Source organism: Bicyclus anynana, chromosome 23 (assembly GCF_947172395.1).
Source record: "Bicyclus anynana chromosome 23, ilBicAnyn1.1, whole genome shotgun sequence".
In the NCBI taxonomy this organism is placed as follows: domain Eukaryota; kingdom Metazoa; phylum Arthropoda; class Insecta; order Lepidoptera; family Nymphalidae; genus Bicyclus; species Bicyclus anynana.
In genome coordinates this window covers 7243423-7265291 of record NC_069105.1, presented here as the reverse complement: position 1 = coordinate 7265291, position 21869 = coordinate 7243423, and the positions used below count along the sequence as shown (strand labels likewise).

Sequence of the window (21869 nt, the reverse complement as noted above, 5' to 3'; positions counted from 1 at the left end):
CAATCAAACAAACAAACAAACTCTTCAGCTTTATAATATTAGTGTAGATTTCTATCCAGGACCCAAAAACCAAGTACCTCGTGATCCGAACACATTAAGTATTTAAAAGAATGCAATGGTAATGAATACACACTGGAATCTCGACCAAGAAGATAATTCGCAGTGCAGTGGTTGCTTTTTCAAAGTAATTATCTATACTAAAATTATAAAGATACTAGCGGATGCCCGCGACTTCGTCCGCGTGAAACTCGATGTAAACTTTCAACTACCGCTACCCTACCCCTACCCTACCTCTACCCTACCCCTACCCTACCTTACCCCTACCCTACCCCTACCCCGTTTTCTAATTATTATTAATATGAACTTTATACAATAACAATAAAGCTCAAATTGACTACGTTTTAGTTACAAATCATTTGTATGGGAAAAAGAAAAGGGCTATTTTAGGGTTTTTGGCAAAAAATTAAAGTTTATAATTAACAAATAAAAAATAGGGGTTGATCGTAGAGGGGTGAAAAATTGAAAGTATTATGATATTTTTTATTAAGTCATCAAAAAATAAAAAAAAAATTTACCAAAAAAAATTATAGTTTTTAATTAACAAATAAAATATAAGGGTTGATCGTAGAGGGGTGAAAATTTAGGGTTGTATGTATTTTTGTATGCTGTGTCATAAAAAAATAAAAACAAAAAATTTTGCCTAAAAAATAAAAAAAAAATTTAGGGGTGGACTACCCTTAACATTTAGGGGGATGAAAAATAGATGTTGGCCGATTCTCCACCCTGGCCGACAATCACGCTAAGGATCACAAAAATCGGTCGAGCCGTTTCGGAGGAGTTCAAGTTCGAACACCGCGACACGAGAATTTTATATATTAGATAGAAAATAAAAATTCTTTCAGTGTTAGATAGCCCATCTATCGAGGAAGGCTATAGGCTATATATTATCCCCGTATTCCCAAGGGAACGGGAACCACGCGGGTGAAACCGCGCGGCGTCAGCTAGTAAATAATATTTTTCAAAATATAATTATTTTTATGTAATAGACGCCCCGCGTACATTTCGTTACCGTGTGAATACGGGGATAAATTATAGCCTATGACACTTAAAAATTAGGCTATCCATTGGTAAAATTATGTTCAAAATCGGTTCAGTAAATCCGCTTGCAACCTCACAAATTTTACCTCATTATAATATTATATACTAGCGGACGTCCGCGGCTTCGTCCGCCATTAGACCTCTTTAATACAGCCCTTTCAGTAGTATCGCTGTAAAAATGGCGTTACTTCTCCCGTTTTCCCAACATTGCCCGTCACTGCTCTGCTCCTATTGATTGTAGCGTGGTTAAAAGTATACTATAACCTGCCCAGGAGTATGTAGAACAATACGTACCAGTACCAATTTTCGTTAAAATCCATAGAGTAGTTTTTGTTTCTATAACGAACATACAGGCAGACAAAAATTTAACACATTTTTGGCATCAGTATCGATCACTAATCACCCCCAGATAGTTATTTTGGAAATATATTTCATGTACAGAATTGACCTCTCTACAGATTTATTATAAGTATAGATTAGATATTATTACTTTTACTTCCTGTGTAAAGTTACAATATCAATCTAACTCGAAGCATCTTTACTAACCTATTTAGCAATTCATCGATCATGCGTCCATTTTCAATAACCTTCCATGGTAAGCAAGTGTAAAGAGATATTTAACACATTTTTGTTGAAAGTACAACCTTATCTATGCTTTTATAACATTTTAAAAGAAAACAAAAACAATTTCGAAGTATTTTTAATATAATAAAAAAAATACATTAGACTATATTTCAAAAACTCTTACATTTCATACAGACTTACACTAATAATTCAGTCATTGCTTGAATGTGCATAAAATCTTATTTTATTTTACCTATTACACTTAATAACAATTAAATTTTTTATAACTATTTTGGTCTGATTGGTGCCATTTTGAATTTGCGACTTCCTCTTTGTGAATTTTTCAAAAAAATAAAAACTCCCTTTCATCTGAAAGTGCATTTTAAATTTGAAAACTACTTGCATGTAATTACGAGTACCAGTTGGATTATTCGTTATTTTTTAGCCACATTAAATGCTTTTTTTTATACTTTATTTCTTTTAAACATCGCTGATAAAAAGAGCAACGGATGAAAATCGAATCCTAGACTTTGCAGAATTTTCATTTGGCCCGATGCGCAATTACGTATTGGACAAATAATTTACATTGCAATATAAATATTTACCGTGGGGTTTAAAAATAACTTAAATATTTTATAATAACTTTAGCAAATCTTTAGCTTAATAGGAACTGTGTAGACTTGCGTTTTTATATTGTACTTTTGCCGATAATAAAAGATTAAACTGGTGGATTTGTTTGTTTAAAAAAAAGGAAAAGATTATAAAAGTAAATAAATATATTACATTCTCGATACATTTGTTTTTTATTTAGGCCTCAACAAGTATATGTTAAAAATTCGCTGTTTTTGTTACTTATCAATGTTAATTTATTTTAGAAAACACCTCAATAAAATTAATTCAATTTCTACATCAGTTTTCCTTCAATCTGTGATTTCATGAAAAGGGACTTTTTCGCACGCTGGGAAGAAATTGGTGAATGCATTACGAAAAGTGTAATGGGTTGAGTTTTTTAAGATGTGTGCTGTCATCTACAGGCATAGTGAACAGTGTTATATTAAAATACCACTAGATGGCGTTCTTAGAGAACTTTGAAACAATCCCTTTTTGTATACTTCAAGAACCTGTTGCGATGCAGTTATGCCTATGGCTCATAGATGGCGTTTTGTTTTTCATTTTTGTAAAAAGTTTTACTTCAGTAGCGTGGTGTTTAAAAAGCACACTCGTTATTTGAAGTGAAATCTTCTTATGGGAGGGTAAAACGCTTCGTAACGTAACCGTTATGGCGCCACTCTGTCTGGCTTCTCTTTCTCTCGCTTTAACGACAGCAGGTTTAAATTATCACTACTGTTGAGTGTCCTGACACGCACACGTTTTTTTTTAAATAGTACTCTTATGTCAACTTCAATCGAATAGACACCAAAGAAATACGAGTTCGAAGAACAGATGAATGGATGGTCCGAAATTCCCAAATTGAACAATCCGTATTGGGTGCAGGATTATATGCTAAAGCTTGAATATTGTTCAAATATCTTTTTTTACAATATCTATTGTTGTGTAAAAATATTATTGCGTGTCAGCATTTAGCAACCAACCTATATTGTCAAACGAATAGGCACCAAAAGAACGCAAGTTTAAGCTAGTTAGTAGTACGGTGCAATCTTTATTACGTTTCGGAACACATGATTTTCGGTGTCAGCGGTAACGTTAGGGGGGGGGGGGGGGGGGCAGCGGCAGCGTCTTAGTTCCCCGCGCCGATTTTACTTCCGTGACGTCATAAGATTGCAACCGAACATCTATTGTAAAGAGGAAAGTCCTCTGCCGCGTCGCTAAGCGCGCGCTCGAGTCCTCTCCCGCAGCGCGAGCACGTTGTCGCGCAGGTGTGCGCGTACTAGCGCCACGTACTCGTCGCGGTGCTTCGTGAAGTGCTGGACGTGGGGGGAGCGGTCCCAGCACTGCCATGTGCACTGGAAATATAACAATATTAATTAAAAACTGGTCTTTATAGAATGGTCCAATGGTGTAGTTACCCAAGGGCTAGGAGGTGGGATGCCCCGGGGCCCTCAAGCTCAGGGGGCCTGAGCTTGAGGAGGCTTTTTATAAGTTCTTCCCGTAATAAAAAAATGGAGAATGAATTTTTGAAGTAAAACTTCTTTACGCACGCTTTTACCTGTGGAGTAAGTAGCAATGCGTTAAGAATTGTAATACAGCGATGCGTGCTGCCATCTACAGGCATAGTGAAACACTGTTTGCTAATTTACACTACCAGTAGATGGCGTTATTAGAGAACTTTGAAACAAACCCTGTTTGTATACTTCAAGCTGTTGCGATGCAGTTATGTCTGAGCATCATAGATGGCGCTTTATTTTTGAAAGAAGTTTTATTTTAGCCGTGCGGTCTAACGTCGACTTGATTTTTTTAAATTTTAATAGTTTCGGATATAAGGGTGGAAAGGGCATTTTTTTACATTGTAGTAAAGATATTACCTTCATCCCCATCTTGAGCCAGGAGTCGTAGACGCTGCGGTTGCTGCGCTCGGCGCCCACCGGGTCGCTGCTGGACAGCAGGAACAGCGCGGGCGCGTGGCACGGGTTGGTGTGGAACAGCTGCGACGACCGGATGTAGTGCACGGTCGCCGCGTCGTGGAACGTCTTCATGTGGTATCTGTAAAGATCATATTTTTCATCTTCTATTTAAATAAAATGAATTGCTGTTCGTTAGTCTCGCTAAAACTCGAGAACGGCTGAACGGATTTGTGTTATCTTGGAGGTATAGGGAAGGTTTAAAAGGTTAAAAAAAATAGAATAATTGTCGGGAAAACCATAAAAAAGATCCTTTTCTATTTCCCATACAAACGTTTAAGAGTCAAGGGGTAAATGTAGGGTAGGTGTAGAGTAGTGTAGGGGTAGAAGTGCACATAAGTCAAAGCGAAGCTTGACCGAGACCGCTAGTAATATAGTAATAGATAATAGTTGTCGAAACAAACAGATGGGTTATAAGTCTGCAAAACATTTCTAGTCAGCATGTGTGTCATAAATTAGTGAACTCATGGTTAAACTGACCAAACCTCAAATTCATTAATAACTAATTGACTAGCGACGTTCGGCTGGTTTAACGTTGCTATTGCTATTTAAACAAGTTGGGGTCATTAAATGTCTATCAACCCTCAGCATAACTATCTATCAACCCTCAGCATAACTGTATCGCAAACGGTTCTTGAAGTGTACAAAATGGGATTGTTTCAAAGTTCCCTAAAAACGCCATCTACTGGTAGTTTAAAATAACAACCAAGAAAGAGGTTTTATTTCAAAAATTTACTAAACCATAAACAGATTTCAAAATTGAAAAATTGTGTTTAACACACCTCACAAAAATATTTAAAGACAATATACCACTCTGTGAGATAAACGAATAATCAAAAATTCATCCCCACTTTGCATGTAACAGAGGTTTGGTATTTTCCAAGAATTTATTTATCAATGAAATGTATTACACCTTTTTAGTACTTATAGTTTCTTTGATAAACCTTAGACGGATGGCCCGACATAACAAATCCCCAAGGGTTCCTTGTTGATTGCAGAACCCTAAAAATATTAATAAACATCGGATGTACACTCGAGTCTAGAGTGATCACTATTTTGTCTGCGATTTATCAATGAAAATGATGAATCATAGGTCACTTTGGAAACACGTGTCTGGTAAGAACGAAGACATAATGTCATCGATTTTAACTTACGATTACACAATTTTTTAGGGTTCCTTCGTAATTAAGTGTATAAACACCCTCTCCTTTTTTGAAATCGGTGAAAATAATGTTATGTTGATAAAAATACGGATATGTTTGTATGGAAGTTTGTTACTCTTTCAGACAAAAACTATTGAATGAATTTGGCAGAAATTTGGAAAGAAGGTAGATAGTACCCTGGATTACACAGACTACTTATCCTGTAATCATTCAAAAAAATCCACGGTTCCCATGGGATTTGAGAAAAACCGAATTTTCTTTTTCTTTCACGGCCTTTAGCCGACGCCCGTGACTTTGTGTGTTTGTTAATAATAATAATTAATAGTGTCCCTTTTTCGGATGCTCAAAAGGTAAATAATAAACCCCTAAACTATACGATTGAAGAAAAAAAAACGAATTGAGAAAAAAATATAAATACAATTTTTTTCTTAGTAACGCAAGTTAAAAATAATACCGATTTATTAATCTGTTTGTTAATAATAATCTGCAATGCCTTAGATCTTGAGATCGATGAGGACAATGACTGTAATTATGCTTTTAAGCCTCATATAAACTTTCTTCAAAATTTATGCAAGGGTGAATGTCTATTTTGGCCGGGGTATTGTGTTAATAAGAGCCGTGATAGCCCAGTGGATATGATCTCTGCTTCCGATTCCGGAAGGTGTGGGTTCGAATCCGGTCCGGGGCTTGCATCTCCAACTTTTCAGTTTCAGTTGTGTGCATTTTATGAAATTAAATATCACGTGTCTCAAACGGTGAAGGAAAACATCGTGAGGAAACCTGCAGAATTTTCTTAATTCTCTGCGTCTGTGAAGTCTGCCAATCCGCATTGGGCCAGCGTGGCGGATTATTGGCCTAACCCCTCTCATTCTGAGAGGAGACTCGAACTCAGCAGTGAGCCGAATATGGGTTGATAATGATGATTGTGTTAATTACTATTTACCCATTGTAACTCATGTTGAGCGAATCCGGTTCGCACTTGGCCGTTCCATGTTATTTATATTCAAAATGTTGGTATTATCATTGACTTAATGACCTAAAGATGTCCGATACATTACATCAGAATAGCTGCAATCGTAAATCAATATCAATGTCATAATCCCAACTATATCGCTCGATAACACTTAGATTAAATCAGTCTAGTCTGTACAAGTAATGGAAAATTCTAGCTTACCGAATTGGTTGATAAAGTTTTGTACAAGTCAGTAATTGTCAGAGTTATTCGGCAGATAAGTAAAAGGATGGATTTTATTTGAAACGTTTACCCCCATATTCATAAACATGGTTTAGGATTTAAACCTCAATTATCTTCAAAGTGGAATTAATCACATCTGTTTAAAGTTCACTTTACTTTAAATAAATTTGACGTTTAAAGTTTCTAGTCAATGTCATGTAAATAAGGCTGATAGAGGTTCTATTTGCTGAACTTAAATATTGTATTAAAGTCAAACTTCAAAGGAGACGCCAAACAATTCAAGTTACACTCGTAGAGTTTTCGACTTATATTTAAAAGCCAAACGGACTTATTTGTATTCATTGACAACTGCGAATATTTGCCAAACTTTTACCAGAAAAATACAGTATTTTCAGATTTAGGTATAAAAAAATATAGTATTCTTAAATAAAATATAGTATTCTATGGTATAAGCAAAATAATCAATTTTAGAATTTAAACTATCGTGAGTGTTATTCATATTAATTGATTATGAAACACGGCTAAAACTCACGTGATATTACGTCGGAGTATGCCCGACTAGTTTCGAACCCATACGGGGCCCTTAGTCATAAGCTGGTTCTTGCATCGCGGCACGATCCAAACCTAAGTGTTTCATAATCAATTAATAAAAATAATCAATATTTAATTATTTTTTTTTTTATTTACTCTTGTTGCATTTTTCAAGATTTACCAAATATAAATTATATTCTACACGCGATAACGTCAAGAAATCGTCCCGTTCTGTACAACACGAGAATATTATAATATCTATGACCTTATGAGTACCTTAAAACTGTTACAAATGATAGTTCAGATAAGAAACTATCAGCCTTGGGGCGCTATATCAGATAACGTTTGTATTGACGTCTGTACGTCCGTCTACGTTTGGGTACTTTTTTTCACCAATTTGAGGAATTCAGCTTCTATTTGTGGAAAATTATGAAAATAGGTATAAGAAACTGACACTTACTCCATATATGCCTTGAGGGTCTTCCTCATGATCTTGTTCTTGGGGAAGACGGCGGCCGGCACGCCGATGGTGATCTCCGTGATGTCGGCGGCGGAGTCCCACACCTGGGCGGCCACGCGGTCTATCACCGGCTGGTACCTGGACATTTGTATACAATAGTATGAAATACTGACTGAAAACTCTGTCCTGCCAAATATTAAGAATATACACACAAAAAGCCGTGATAGCTCAGTGGATATGACCTCTGCCTCCGATTTCGGAAGATGTAGGTTCGAATCCGGTACGGGGCATGTACCTCCAACTATTCATTTATGTGCATTTTAAGAAATTAAATATTAAGTGTTTCAAACGGTGAAGGAAAACATCGTGAGGAAACCTGCATACCAGAGAATTTCTTAATTCTCTGCGTGTGTCAAGTCTGCCAATCCGCATTGGGCCAGCGTGGTGGACTATTGGCCTAACCCCTGTCATTCTGAGAGGAGACTCGAGCTCAGCAGTGAGCCGTATATGGGTTAATAACGACACATAAAAATACTACTAAAACTAACACTAAAATGGCGATCAATAAATGGGCGGTGGGGATAGGATGGTGAAAAAACTTTACGACCGCTAGTCTTAAGACTAATTAGGTTAATTAGACCTACCTGTACCTATGGACTATAGTCTGGTAAGTACCTTGATGACACTCCCATGATATGCGGACGACGAGGGGAATGACTGTGCGGGTGTGAAATCGTGCGTGCGGGGAAGTGAGGTGCATCAGTCGTCGGTTTTTCATTCATCACCACACGCTCCCTAGCTCGCGTGTCCCATCGGGAGTGTTAAGCCGGATTTATACTTGTCTGATGTTCCGCATACAAAATGTATGATACCGATTCTGTTGTGATGCGTCACGACAACACGTCAAATATAAATCCGGCTTTACGAAAAAAGTTGCTAAGCTATCAGCCAAATTGTCTGTCGGTTAGTTATCTTAAATCTGGCATTGTTATACTCGAAGTGATCAGATAGATATTTTCCATTTTATACATTTGGTGAACCAAAACACTCACAGCTGTTTATTGTCCATGACATGGGCGCACACCTCGCCCCAGATGTAGCCGCCCACGGAGAAGCCGTGCAGCACCAAGGGATGCTCGCTCTCGTTGGCTGCAAGGAACTTCACCAGGTCCGCTGCCACCAACTGAAACACCAGAGAGACTTCTTACATCGAAACATCTATAGTCTTGTGTCTTAATACTGCAGTGACGAGCGACCAAGTCAAGATCTTCTCTTTTCTTATCAGCAAACACACATAGTTTACAATAACAGAGGAGTTTCTTACGTCTATTCTTGTGTTGTCATTGTGCCGTTACAATTCAGTGACGACTGATCTAGTCAAGATCATAAATTGGGAAGATAACTAAGACCTCATCACTGGTTTCGGTGAAATCGGAACATCTATCAGCAAACCATAAAATTTAAAAGATCGAAGGGCGGCAACATGTCTTTCTAAGGACGTCCTTAAAAACCACAATGGATATTTCCAGCTAACCATCAGAGAGAAGTGAAAACATCTAGTCTTGTGTCGCAATTGTGCTGTTATACTTCAATGATGATTAATGACCGACCAAGACAAGGTCATAAAGTAGAAAAGATAACTAAGACCTCATTACTAGTTTAGGCAAACTCGGAACTTCCATTGGAAAACTGTATAGCTCAAAAGAGTGGAGGGGGCATAATGTCTTTCTTAGGGTGTTCTTAAAAATAAGATCTACTACTTAAAACCAGATATACATTTCCAGCCAACCCTCAGACAGAAGTGAAATCATCTAGTCTTGTGTCGTAATTATACCGTAATACTTCAGTGACAACCATCCAAGTCAAGATCATAAAGTCGAAAAGCTAAGACCTCGTCACTGGTTTAAGCGAACCTCTATAAACAAACCCCAGGCCTCGAAAGATCAGAGGGGACAAAACTTTTTTTCCTAGGGCGTTATCAAAGGACTTCTATCAGCAAAAACAGCTTGAAAGATCAGAGAGGGACGAAGTTCTTTCAAAGGGCATCCATATTTAGCTTACCTGGGAGCCCTTCAGCGGCCACATGAGCTGCCACGGCGTGCACGACACGGAGACCACGTCGAAGCCCTGCTCCAAGTACAGGTTCGCGTACTTCATCACGTGCTTCTGTCGCGCCAGCAGCCAGTTGATCATCACGCATGTCGGTCTGTTCAGCTGTTTGTCTAACCTACGGAACGACGTCACTTTGAATAATAATAAAAGCCTTTATTGAGACAGTAGTAACATTGTCTCTTTGCCCAACATTGGCAAGGATTACATCCATTTCTTTCTTGTAGGTTACGAATATCTTGGCAATCCATGGATTAACCGTGCGGGTGCCGGATCCATCGCGTGGCAGAGAGAAAAACTCCGAGTAAAGTCCAGGACTTTTGACCAATGAATGTAGGGCTAAGGAATCCTTGACAATAGATTAACATTCCCCCTTCTCCGCTCGTGTTGTTCTCCCTGCTTAGCCAAATTTGGTAAGATACTACTAAAGCAGCTTTGGATACACGTTCTAATATAGAACTTGCTGCTGTTCTAGAGAGGCCAACGTCTTTAACTTAAACCACAATTCAAATCCATGCATATTAAGTAAGGTAGGTAGGTTTAGTTTACAAGCACTTTTGAAAAGTTTCTCTGCTTGAAGTTACTGTACTTAGATTGTGGCGGGATGCAGATTCTTGTGAAAAGAGCCAACAAGAAACTCATCAGTTATTCAACCATGAATTATTTAGTTATTTTTACCTACAAGTGTGCTTTCGACTATGTCCAATGATGATAAATATCGATATCTAATGACTCTCGTATATCATGATGCAGGAATACAAGCGTTCCCGAGCAATTAGAGGGCATAATCACCAACAATTAGTTTGCTTTGGACTGTGTGAACTTGTGCTAAATGTCGATATCCGAATCCTCATCATGGGCAAGCGACCCCGAAAACGTACAGGGCATAATCACCTATAATTGCTTATGGTTATGATCGAAGCCGATCCCAAACGCCACTGTATCGATATACGCGGAAGCGTATCGGCCAAATTCAAACGAACGCCTCAGGTGGTTTTGTTGTTAAACATCAAAGGAACCATTAAATGTTAGCAGTGACCTTGAACTTTCTGGAGTTTCTGGAGGGCAAAGGACTTTACTGTTCACTGGTGTTTTGTAAATGCCCACCATACCATTATCTATATTACAAGTGAGCAAAGTCCGCGGTGTTACATTGAAACTAATCTTAACTGTATGTACATAACTACAATAATCCACTAGGGTTGGTACTTTTGACAAATAAACTCGATTTCTTTACATAATTAATTGACGAAAATTTTAAAAAAATCGCGTACAAGGTTCTTGAACTGCGCTGTTTGAAGGTTATGCCAACTGTTTGTCTTTGTAATGATGAGACAAAATAACGACGCAATTGTAATTGAATAAGTTTGTCCTATTCGATCACGACCAGTCAGACACGCAATCTATACTAATATTATAAAGCTGAAGAGTTTGTTTGTTTGTTTGATTGAACGCGCTAATCTCAGGAACTACTGGTCCGATTTGAAAAATTCTTTCAGGGTTAGATAGCCCATTTATCGAGGAAGGCTATAGGCTATATTTTATCCCGGTATTCCTACGGGAACGGGAACCACGCGGGTAAAACCGCGCGGCGTCTGCTAGTCTCTAATATGCCGTAGGTACAGACTACTTTAGTATTTTAGTCGAGTACGAACAATTTTTGGATTTCGTAGGTGGATGTTCGTAGTCGAGTAGTAAAGTAGTCCGAACTAGGCCTGAGCGGCAGGACTTTAATAATGATGATAATAAGTAATAGATATTCTAGAATTTTCATAAATTTCCGTATTTCTGATTATCCTTCTACATTTGTGCTATATATTGCCACCTATGCAACGAACTCTAATAATAAACTGCGACCTTGACAATGTACGTACTTACGCCGGTCGAATACGTTCTAGTTCTAGCTTATCTACGCATCTGCTGTACCTATTTAAGTACATTGTAACTATTAAATACATCTTTAGGAACTATTACTTATGTAAACAAATATTATAGAGAGTAAGTACTCTTTTTTTTATTCTTAACAAGTTGGCCCTTGATTACAATCTCACCTGATGGTAAGTGACGATGCAATCTAAGATTTTTTATTTTATTTTTAATGTATGTCCAGCGATAATTCCGTCATTTATGGACCGATTTTCTAAATTCTTTTTTCGTTTTAAAAGACTTATGATTGATTTGTGTGTTCATTTTCTTGTTTGTTACAGCAAAAAAATAATACAGCTTCAAATGTCAAGAGTGATAAAAAAAATTGGTTTTCTTCAAGAAACATACTTTAACTAAGCCAACTATTTAACTAGATACTTATATATACATCATATTATTATTATGGGGGTATACCTGGGTTACCTAAGCCGACGTTGTATGGGCCGGTGGCCATTCCCCTTTAGTTAGAACCAATGTACTATCGCTACGGATGAATTAGTTTTTAATGTGTATTGTGACATATGTAAATAGGCTGTCTTGGTATGCAGATGTATGCGCGTTTAGTAATCATTTATTGATGGCCTACTGGGTTACAACTAACAATGGAGCATCTCATATTGTTGTTGGCACTATTAACTGTGTTTTTTTATTTACTTAGTCGAGGGTACTACAACATTGATGAGTTCCTTAATGATAAAGATGCTTGGTGGAGGCCGTTGGATCAGCTTCCACCTTCACACAGGAAATAAAACTATAAGAAATGTAAACAGTAATTGTTATCAATTGTAAATTATAATACTGTATGACTTTTTCAAAAGAGCAACTGTTGAGTTTCTTGTCGGTATCTTCTCAGCAGAACCTGCCTTCCGAACCGGTGGTAGAATCTTTACAAATAGTCAACTGACGTGTCAAAAGTGCTTGTAAACTGAGCCTACTTGAAATAAATGATTTTTGATTTTTTTTTTTTTAGTGAAGTAAGGCCGCTCAGAGATTGCGTTTTTGATAGGACAAACATTCTATTACAATAGGCTAATTGACACTTTGTTTTAAAATGGTCTTAAATATTTTATTCATTCATTATCATTCTTCTAAATAAAAAAAAACGTATTTTTTTTGAGACGCGATTATTGGGAAGTTCATCGATGACACTCCCATGATATGCGGGCGACAGGGGGAAAGACTGCGCGGGGAAGTGAGGTGCATCAGTCGTGGGTTTTTATTCATCGCTACACGCCCCCCGGCCCGCGCGGACTTTATGAGTTACTTGGGATAGGCGGAGAGAATGACTTGAGTGAACCATAAATACAAGAATCACAAGTTCGTGCTTCCACTCAAGGTCATTCTCTGCCATTCTAGGGTCTTATTTTGGTTACCGTTGGGAGCCGTGATAGCCCAGTGGATATGACCTCTGCCTCCTATTCCGGAGGGTGTGGGTTCGAATCCGGCCCGGGGCATGCACCTCCCAACTTTTCAGTTGTGTGCATTTTAAAAAATAAAATATCACGTGTCTCAAACGGTGAAGGAAAACATCGTGAGGAAACCTGCATACCAGAGAATTATGTGTGTGTGTAGTCTGCCAATCCGCATTGGGCCAGCGAGCTGGACTACTGGCCTAACCCCTCTCATTCTGAGAGGAGACTCGAACTCAGCAGTGAGCCGAATATGGGTTGATCAAAATTTTGGTTACAGTTTGATTAATTAATTAAGTTGTTCTCACAAATATTATGAAACTACTGAGTTAGTAGTAGGCATTGGTTTTCTTATTCTTGTAATCCCACTTCTGAGTCTTTTTTTTGTTATATTCTTTACAAGTTAGCCCTTGACTACAATCTCACCTGATGGTAAGTGATGATGCAATCTAAGATGGAATCGGACAAACTTGTTAGGAGGAGATTGTCTGCTAGAAATACACTTACTTCATGGTCTTGGGGTCTGTGTTGAGCTTGATCTTCTCGTTGGTGATGTACTGGATGTTCTTGGTGACGTCCTGCGCGTGCGCGCCGCGGTCCCACGCCAGCGCGACCGGCGCGCACGACAGCAGGGGACGCAGGCGCAGCTGGTGGGATAACGAGCAACAATTATGTTAGAGTTTGGCTAATGAAAGTAGAGACTGAAACCACCCAGCAAATTCAAAAAAATATCTACTACTCATCATCATCATTGTCAGCCGATGGACGTCCACTGCTGGACATATGCCTCTTGCATGGACTTCCAAACAAACGGTCTCGAGCCGCGAGCATCCAGCGGTTCCCTGCAACCCGCTTGATGTCTTCTGTCCACCTAGTGGGCGGTCGACCAACACTGCGCTTTCCGGTGCGGGGTCGCCATTCCAGCACCTTGGGACCCCAACGTCCATCGGCTCTTCGAACTATGTGGCCTGCCAACTGCCACTTCAGCTTCGCGACTCGCTGAGCTATATCAGTGACTTTAGTTCGTCTGCGGATCTCCTCATTTCTGATTCGATCACGCAGAGAAACCCCAAGCATAGCTCGCTCCATCGCCCGCTGAGTGACTTTGAGCCTTCTTATTAGGCCCATAGTTAGCGACCAAATCCGCTGGAATGGCGATTCCGCACCGGAAAGCGCAGTGTTGGTCGACCCCCCACTAGGTGGACCGAAGACATCAAGCGGGTTGCAGGGAGCCGCTGGATGCTGGCGGCTCGAGACCGTTTTGTTTGGAAGTCCATGCAAGAGCAGCGGCGGACGTCCATCGGCTGACAATGATGATGATGATGATGATGATATGTGTGAAAACATTACACATATTGAAAAGAAAAATTAAATAGCTATCATCAAACTTGAGTTATTTAAATATTTGCATAATGGAATGTAATTAATCAATTAATTAATTTAACATAATCAGCCAAAAACTACGAGAAAATTTCAGTCTTCGCTGTTGGTAGAGTAGGTGTAGGGTAAAAGCATTGCAGGGGTAGGGTAGGTATTTGTAGAAGTATAGAATAATGCCGTGTTAGTTACACTACTTATAAATTAAGAACGACTGGACAAATATGAAAAAAATAGAAAATTGGTGGAGATAGCTTAGAAGCAGGAGACGGACGCCGGATACTTAGGGTAGGGGTAGGGTAGAGGTATGGTAGGGTGGGAGTAGGGTAGGGGTAGGTTTCACGCGGATGAAGTCGCGGACGTCCGCTAGTATAACATTATCAACCCATATTCGGCTCACTGCTGAGCTCGAGTCTCCTCTCAGAATGAGAGGGGTTAGGTCAATAGTCCACCACGCTGGCCCAATTCGGATTGGCAGACTTCACACACGCAGAGAATTAAGGAAATTCTCTGGTATGCAGGTTTCCTCACGATGTTTTCCTTCACCGTTTGAAACACGTGATATTTTATTTCTTAAAATGCACACAACTGAAAAGTTGGAGGTGCATGCCCCGGACCGGATTCGAACCCACACCCTCCGGAATCGGGGGCAGAGGTCGTATCCACTGGGCTATCACGGCTACAATATAAGTATACTCGTAAATATAGATGTACCGATACCTATATACCTATTAATATCATAGATATTAAATGGCGCTGAGTAGTTCTAACAATGGCGTGCGCCGTTTAGTTGACTCATTAGTTTGACAATGAACTTTATACCTCCGCCATATTTAGCTATACTTATAACACGAACGCTACTTACGAGAGTAATAAATAATAAAAATTTTAATAAAAAAAATACAACCGACTTCAAAACCTAAAAACGTACCCGCTAAACTAAAAAGTGAAAAATAACATCATAATATGTTCTACCTGCTGATCAGTATGAAGGCGGTGCTAAGCCGGTGATGTATTAATTCAAGCCATGTGAGAACATCTTATAGATTTAGATTTTGCAGACAGTGTTGTTTCATGTGGTCCTGTCAGAAATGGCTTTAATTAAGACAACACCGGCTAAGCACCGCCTTCATACTGATCAGCAGGTAGAACATATTATGATGTTATTTTTCACTTTTTAGTTTAGCGGGTACGTTTTTAGGTTTTGAAGTCGGTTGTATTTTTTTTATTAAAATTTTTATTATTTTTCCATTTTTAGTGTAAAATTTCATCAGACCCCTAATGACAGTCACAACCCATCTTGGTACAAAATTCTCAGCAATACAAATTAATCAAGCCCAAGCACAAGGTAGCTACCGTAAATCGTTAAGGAGTTCCCTTAATTTACCTTGGTCTTCATCATCAGACCCCTAATAACAGACACAACTCATATAGGTAGAAAGTTCTCAGCAATACGAATTAATCAAGGCCAAACACAAGGTAGTTACTGTAAACTGTTAAGGAGTTCCCTTAATTGTCCTTGGTCTTCATCACCAAACCCCTAAATGACAGTCACAACCTATCTATGTGGAAAGTTCTCATTAATACAAATTAATCAAGGCCAAACACAAGGTAACTGCTGTGAATCGCCGAGGAGTTCCCACGTCTGTTTTATGGCTCCATCATCAGATCGACTTTAAACCTTCATAAAAAAAAAAAAAAAAAAAAAAATACCGACCGAATTGAGAACCTCCTCCTTTTTGAAGTCGGTTAAAAATATACTATGTTTTAACTGCATTTTAATAGACATTATTTTTTATTGCTACTTATTTGTCATTATTTTGGATTTAGTTTTATTGCATTTTAATGATATACATACATATCTTGATAACCGACCACAAAAAAGGTAATGCTTTTTGTTCATATTACTTCTCAGACCAATATTACTTACTAGAGGACGACTGCAAGTTTGTCCCCATGGACACCGGTGATTACCACATAAATAAAATATACCACTATATGTATAACTTGGCAACTTCGTTTGTAACACTCCCGATGGTCCGCGCGGGTCGGGGGGCGTGTAGCGATGAATGAAAACCCCACGACTGATGCACGTCTTTCCCCCTGTCGCCCGCATACCATGGGAGTGTTATCAACGAAATTTCCAGACTATAAAAGTTTATACGTATATAGTGTCTCAACTTTAACAGATGAACATTATACCTCTTTTGCGGATTATTTAGAAATTTTAAAGACTCATTATCATTAACATTTGATATTGTTAGTTAAAAGGGATGTATGAATTATGTATACTTCCGTATAAAAGTATATATAGAGATGATAATATGATAACATATATAAGCAAGGATCTGGTTAAAAACATAAATGTATGTAAATAAATGTTTCTGGAGGAAAAAAAATCTCGCGCAAAATTTTCGCCGGTGTACCAAAGCGGCTAAGTAACTTTTGAAGTTGTATTATTTTTTCTGTTACTTATCAACAAATAAACAAACAAATTTCAATTATTTTGATTTTAACAGAAAATAACTAAACCGATTTTCATAAATAAGAAATGGGACCATCTCTTTCAAAAAAGATTTTTTTAAATGGTAAATAAATGACGAAGTAATGAGGTAATTCGACGAGTATGTTTTTTTTAATGTTAACATTAAAAAAAAAACATACTCGTCGAATTTAGAACCTCCTCCTTTTATGAAGTCGGTTAAAAAACTAAACTTACTCTAAAAAAGTTTTATATCAAACGATACGAATCTATACTAATATTATAAAGCTGAAGAGTTTGAACGCGCTAATCTCAGGAACTACTGGTCCGATTTGAAAAATTATTTCAGTGTTAGATAGCCCATTTATTATCCCCATATTCCTACGGGAACGGGAACCACGCGGGTAGTAAATAATAATAATCAGTCTACCAATATTTCAATGCAAATACCGCATTTAGCAACTGCGCAGTGCAAGTAGGTACTAGGACTGCATAAGTAAGTATAGGTATCTACTACCAGCAAGTAGCAATGACGTTTATTATACAATTGGCAACAGACGATGCACGTGGTCAGCCAATGTACGCGTGATTAGAACAGCCGGTTACGAACATGTCTTGTACACTTGGCAACCGATTGGTGCGGTGGTTAGAGATCTGCCTAGGCCGTGGATTCGATTCCCACCACTGGCAAACAATTTGCGTGATGATAAACTTTTAGGTACAGTTAGCGACCGATTGATACTGTGAATACAATGATAATTTTATACTATAGATCGGTTACGTCCCTACAAAATCACCGTAAAAAGTAATCCGAAGGCTACAAAACTGAGCAGACACATGCACAATTTTGTCTATAATTCCATTATTTATTTATGTATATATCCATGGGTATCTCTAGTCCAATATATAAAATGATCGTGTCGCCATGTTTATTATAAAAATCCTCCGAAACGGCTGGACCGATTATGCTGTGTATCTAGCGGGTATGTGTGAGAATCGCCCAATATCTATCTATTTTTATTTCATACCCCTTAGTCTTAGCGACTAATCTTAGTTATAGCTTAGTGAATAATCAAAGTTCGTAAATAACTTTCGTTGTTGACCACTACTAACATTGAGTTGACTATAAATTTCCTCTTTTGAGCCCCTCATTTTTCATGCGCTAGTAACACATCTATAATAGTATTTAATATCATTTGCAAATATAGATCTTTTTTCTTCTATATACCATTTATGGGTGCAGTGCATTCCAGTGTGAATGGTGCAGTTGTTTCTACTGCAAGTAGGTGCAAGTTATCAATAGTAATTGGCAGTTGAAGGCCAAGTTCAATGTCGACACCTTGTATTGAATACCTTACCTCCTATAGAGAACTATCATACGCCTACTATAGGGTTGAAATCGATGTTTTTAGGGTTCCGTATCCATTATATATACCTAATAATATTTATAAATGTGAAAATGTGTCTGTCTGTTCGTTTGTTTGTCCGTCTTTCACGGCAAAACGGAATTGACGTGATAAGTTAAAAGGATGGAATGATATAGGTTTCTTTTTGTCGCTTTCTAACCTCCCACTTCCCTATTCAAGGTAGAAAGCTAAAAATTGGTATGCATACTACTAGGGTAGGGTAGGGTAGGGTAGGGATAGGGACGAAATGCACATAAGACAAAGCAAAGCTTGACCGGGTCCAGTCCTGTATAAAGTTGTTCATTCCTATTTTGTCTGTCTGAACTCTCCCTTTATTTCGGGAATGCATCCAGTTGACATTTAAAACTGCCATCAGAAATAAAACCATAAGCTATCATTTTATAATGTACTTTGGCTGGTGAGAGGCTTCGACGGTGGCTAGTTACCACCTTACCAGCAAAGACCACCAAGCAATTAAGCATTCCAGTACAAAGTCCTGTAAAAACCAAAAGGGGTGTGGATTTTCATACAACTCCTAACAAGTTGAGGTGAGATTGGAGAAGGGCTAACTTATAAAGAATAAGAAAAAAGTACTTACATTTCCAGAGCTAATTTTCCCATTGTTGACAGCAGCTGCTACCACTGTCTTGAATAAACTCATTTTAACGACACTGGAGCAAATCTAAAACAATTGAGAAGGATCTACAATTCTTCTACAAAGAAAGTAAATACATATGTATTAAACTCCAGCTGATCAGAAATTGTATTTATGATAGGTTGGCGATGTCAAGAGATGACATGAGAGAGAGAGAAAAAAACGAGACAGTTGGAATTGAATATTATGCTTGTCCCATTCGCACAACCTGTGCGAAACATAATTTCTGAGCAGCCAAGCTTTAGACACTAGTAAATAAAGTGCTTGTAAACTAAATCTACTAAGAAATATATATTTTTTTATGTTCAGTTAAATCTGTCAGTGATTAGTCACTCCACTATAAATTGATTGTTTTATAGAAGAGGATGTTTTGAATTGAAAGACATTCAATTAAGCACTTTTTGTGTTGTGGTAATTTTATAGGTGCAACAGGCAACATCTCTGTATAACTTGCTTAAAAACCTTGGCCTCCCTAGAGCTGAAGCAATTCTTATTAGAATGGGTACCCAAAGCTGCTGTAGTAGGGTCTACCAAATTTAGCTGGGCAGGGAGACAACAGTGGAGGAGGGAAGTCTCAATCTATTGTCAATGAATTCCTTAACTCTACATCCATTGGTTACAAGTCCAGGATTCTGCTCTGAGTTTGTCTATTTACCACATTATGAGCTTGGCACTGTCACGGTTTATCCATGGAATACTAAGATATTTGTGTCATACTACTCAACTCTTTTCTTTTTGTATTGCCAGGTGATATTACCAAATTTGGCTGGACATGAGCAATTATTAAAGCTTTTCACAGAACTTTGCATCTGACAGGTAAGATTAGCTTCATGTAATGCATGTCATTTTCTGCCACTGGAATGGTTATAAAACCAAGGCCTGACTGGCCCTTAGAGGAGGTCCATTTTTATCAACACAATGACCTTAAATCAAACTCAATTTAGACTGTTTATTAAAACTATTAAAAATTAGGGTATAAATCAATGCTTATTATAATATAATAGTTTTAATTAAGTAGTTAAGTTTAGAACAATTTTATATTTTATATAAGTTAAATTAAACATAATTTTAAACTAATTAAGAACTCAGAACCTCATGACTAAAAGCCACCTAGGCTTAACACTGAACCAATTAACTATGAAGCAGTTATATTAAGTACTAGCTTATCTATTTAGCGGACACCTGCGACTTTGTCCACCCTTAGACCTCTTTAATCCAGCCCTTACAGTATTGCTGTAAAAATGGAGTAAATTCTCCCGTTTTCCCAACATTTCCCTTCACTGCTCTGCTCCTATTGATCATAGCGTGATGAAAAGTATACTAAGACCTGCCCAGGAGTATGGAGTTGTTGTCAAGTTTTGTTAAAATCCGTCGAGTAGTTTTTGTCTCTATAACAAACATACAGACAGACAAAAATTTTACTGATTGCATTTTTGGCATCAGTATCGATCACTAATCACCCCCTGATAGTTATTTTGCATATATATTTCATGTACAGAATTGATCTCTCTACAGATTTATTTTAAGTAGAGATTAAATAATATTCTATTATCAAATTCAATCAGTATACAATGTATTCCATATATTATGGTGTACAACACGTGATTTGTCGTAACAAAGTAACTTGTTACATTGTAGTTTTGTTATTGATGCCAAGCTTGTACCCATTGGAAACAGCCAACAAACTTATTACTTATTAGACGCTTTTAGCTTTATTACTTCATAAGTATAAACATCTCTTGTTATTTAAAAATATTGTTTACGATTTATACTTCGTCAGACAGCTCAGTTTATATTTCTGACATTAACTCAAACCTGCGTTAAAATAACAATTGAAAAATATTAATTTATATCGAAAAATCAACTTACCCTCTAAATTAACACAGCAATGTGGACTTTGTAGTTAGAAATAGTTCATTAGACGAGAGCAAATGGTTTCAGTAACGCATTTTCACGTTAATTAAAATGGTTTTCTATTTCTATTGCTATCAATTAAAATAACTGTTTGAATACACAAACGAAGATGTGTTAAATTTTAAGTTATTCTCGTTTATTTAACAATGTCTAAGAATTGCGCTAGCTAGAAAATAAATTAGGTATTTTATTTAATTAATTTTAATTTAGCCAATTAAATTATTCAATCCAACCGCGGATCCACGACCCAGTGTTACCAACTCTCCAAAATATTTATCCCTAAAGTTGGTGTCAAAAACCCCTAAAATCGCCTTAATTGTTGAGTTGTCCCCCTAAAAAATATAAATTTATAATAATTTAGAAATAATATGCTGTCATATGTTTCAAAAGTCTATATTTAATACAGACAAAATACTACATCTTTATCTGAAGATTCAGATTTTTTTGAAATCATACACGTTGACAATGAATAAATTTACCAATTTTTTTATTCGATGAAAATTGCCTCCAATTGCCTCAGAGTGGTTGTAGAATAACGTATTTTAAGTCGTTATAAGTCGCTAGGCCAAGAAAGAAATATTAGAATTATCATCAATTTAAAAATATTAAAGGGTCAAAAAATCCCTGAAAATACCCCTAAAAATTTCAGACCCCTAAAAAAATCCCATTTCACTTATTTACCCCCTAAATCTGGGGGGAAAACCCCTAAGTTGGGAACCCTGCCACGACCACAAGTTATGAACGACTGATTGATTGATGAATGAGTAGAGATTTGTGTTTGTGATGACATGACGCATGGTGACGTTGACTTTGTCAAATAAAGAACGAATGATAACGTTGAGAAAAATTCAAAAAATTGATATGTGTCCATTATTAGTTTTCCAAAAGTACTAACTAAACTAGATTATTAAAACTTGGTTTACTTTATTATATGTGTAAATTAAATAGCTACTATTTTGTTAATTTATTTATGCTTAAGCACTATTACATAATTCCGAAAC

The 21869-nt window shown here is 37.4% G+C and overlaps 1 protein-coding gene across 1 annotated transcript; it reads right to left on the bottom strand.

Moving 5' to 3' along the window:
* Nucleotides 1-1783: 1783 nt before the first annotated feature.
* On the bottom strand, nt 1784-21321 carry LOC112055290 (uncharacterized). Its single transcript, XM_024095319.2, has 8 exons — nt 20824-21321; nt 18898-18981; nt 13542-13681; nt 9652-9817; nt 8643-8773; nt 7591-7728; nt 4146-4323; nt 1784-3626 (listed from the first exon to the last, which is right to left on the bottom strand). Exons 2-8 carry the CDS (start codon nt 18958-18960, stop codon nt 3489-3491), a joined length of 954 nt encoding a protein of 317 aa, XP_023951087.2. The 5' UTR covers nt 18961-18981; nt 20824-21321; the 3' UTR covers nt 1784-3488.
* Nucleotides 21322-21869: the final 548 nt, after the last annotated feature.

Bases quoted from the DNA above. Each gene is read 5' to 3' on its own strand.
- LOC112055290 (XM_024095319.2), bottom strand. From the start codon at position 18,960: ATGAGTTTATTCAAGACAGTGGTAGCAGCTGCTGTCAACAATGGGAAA. The intron at 4,324-7,590 runs GTAAGTGTCAGT...TGATCTTTACAG, and splicing joins ACCCTCAAGGCATATATGGA to ATACCACATGAAGACGTTCC. The intron at 3,627-4,145 runs GTAATATCTTTA...TTATATTTCCAG, and splicing joins GGCTCAAGATGGGGATGAAG to TGCACATGGCAGTGCTGGGA.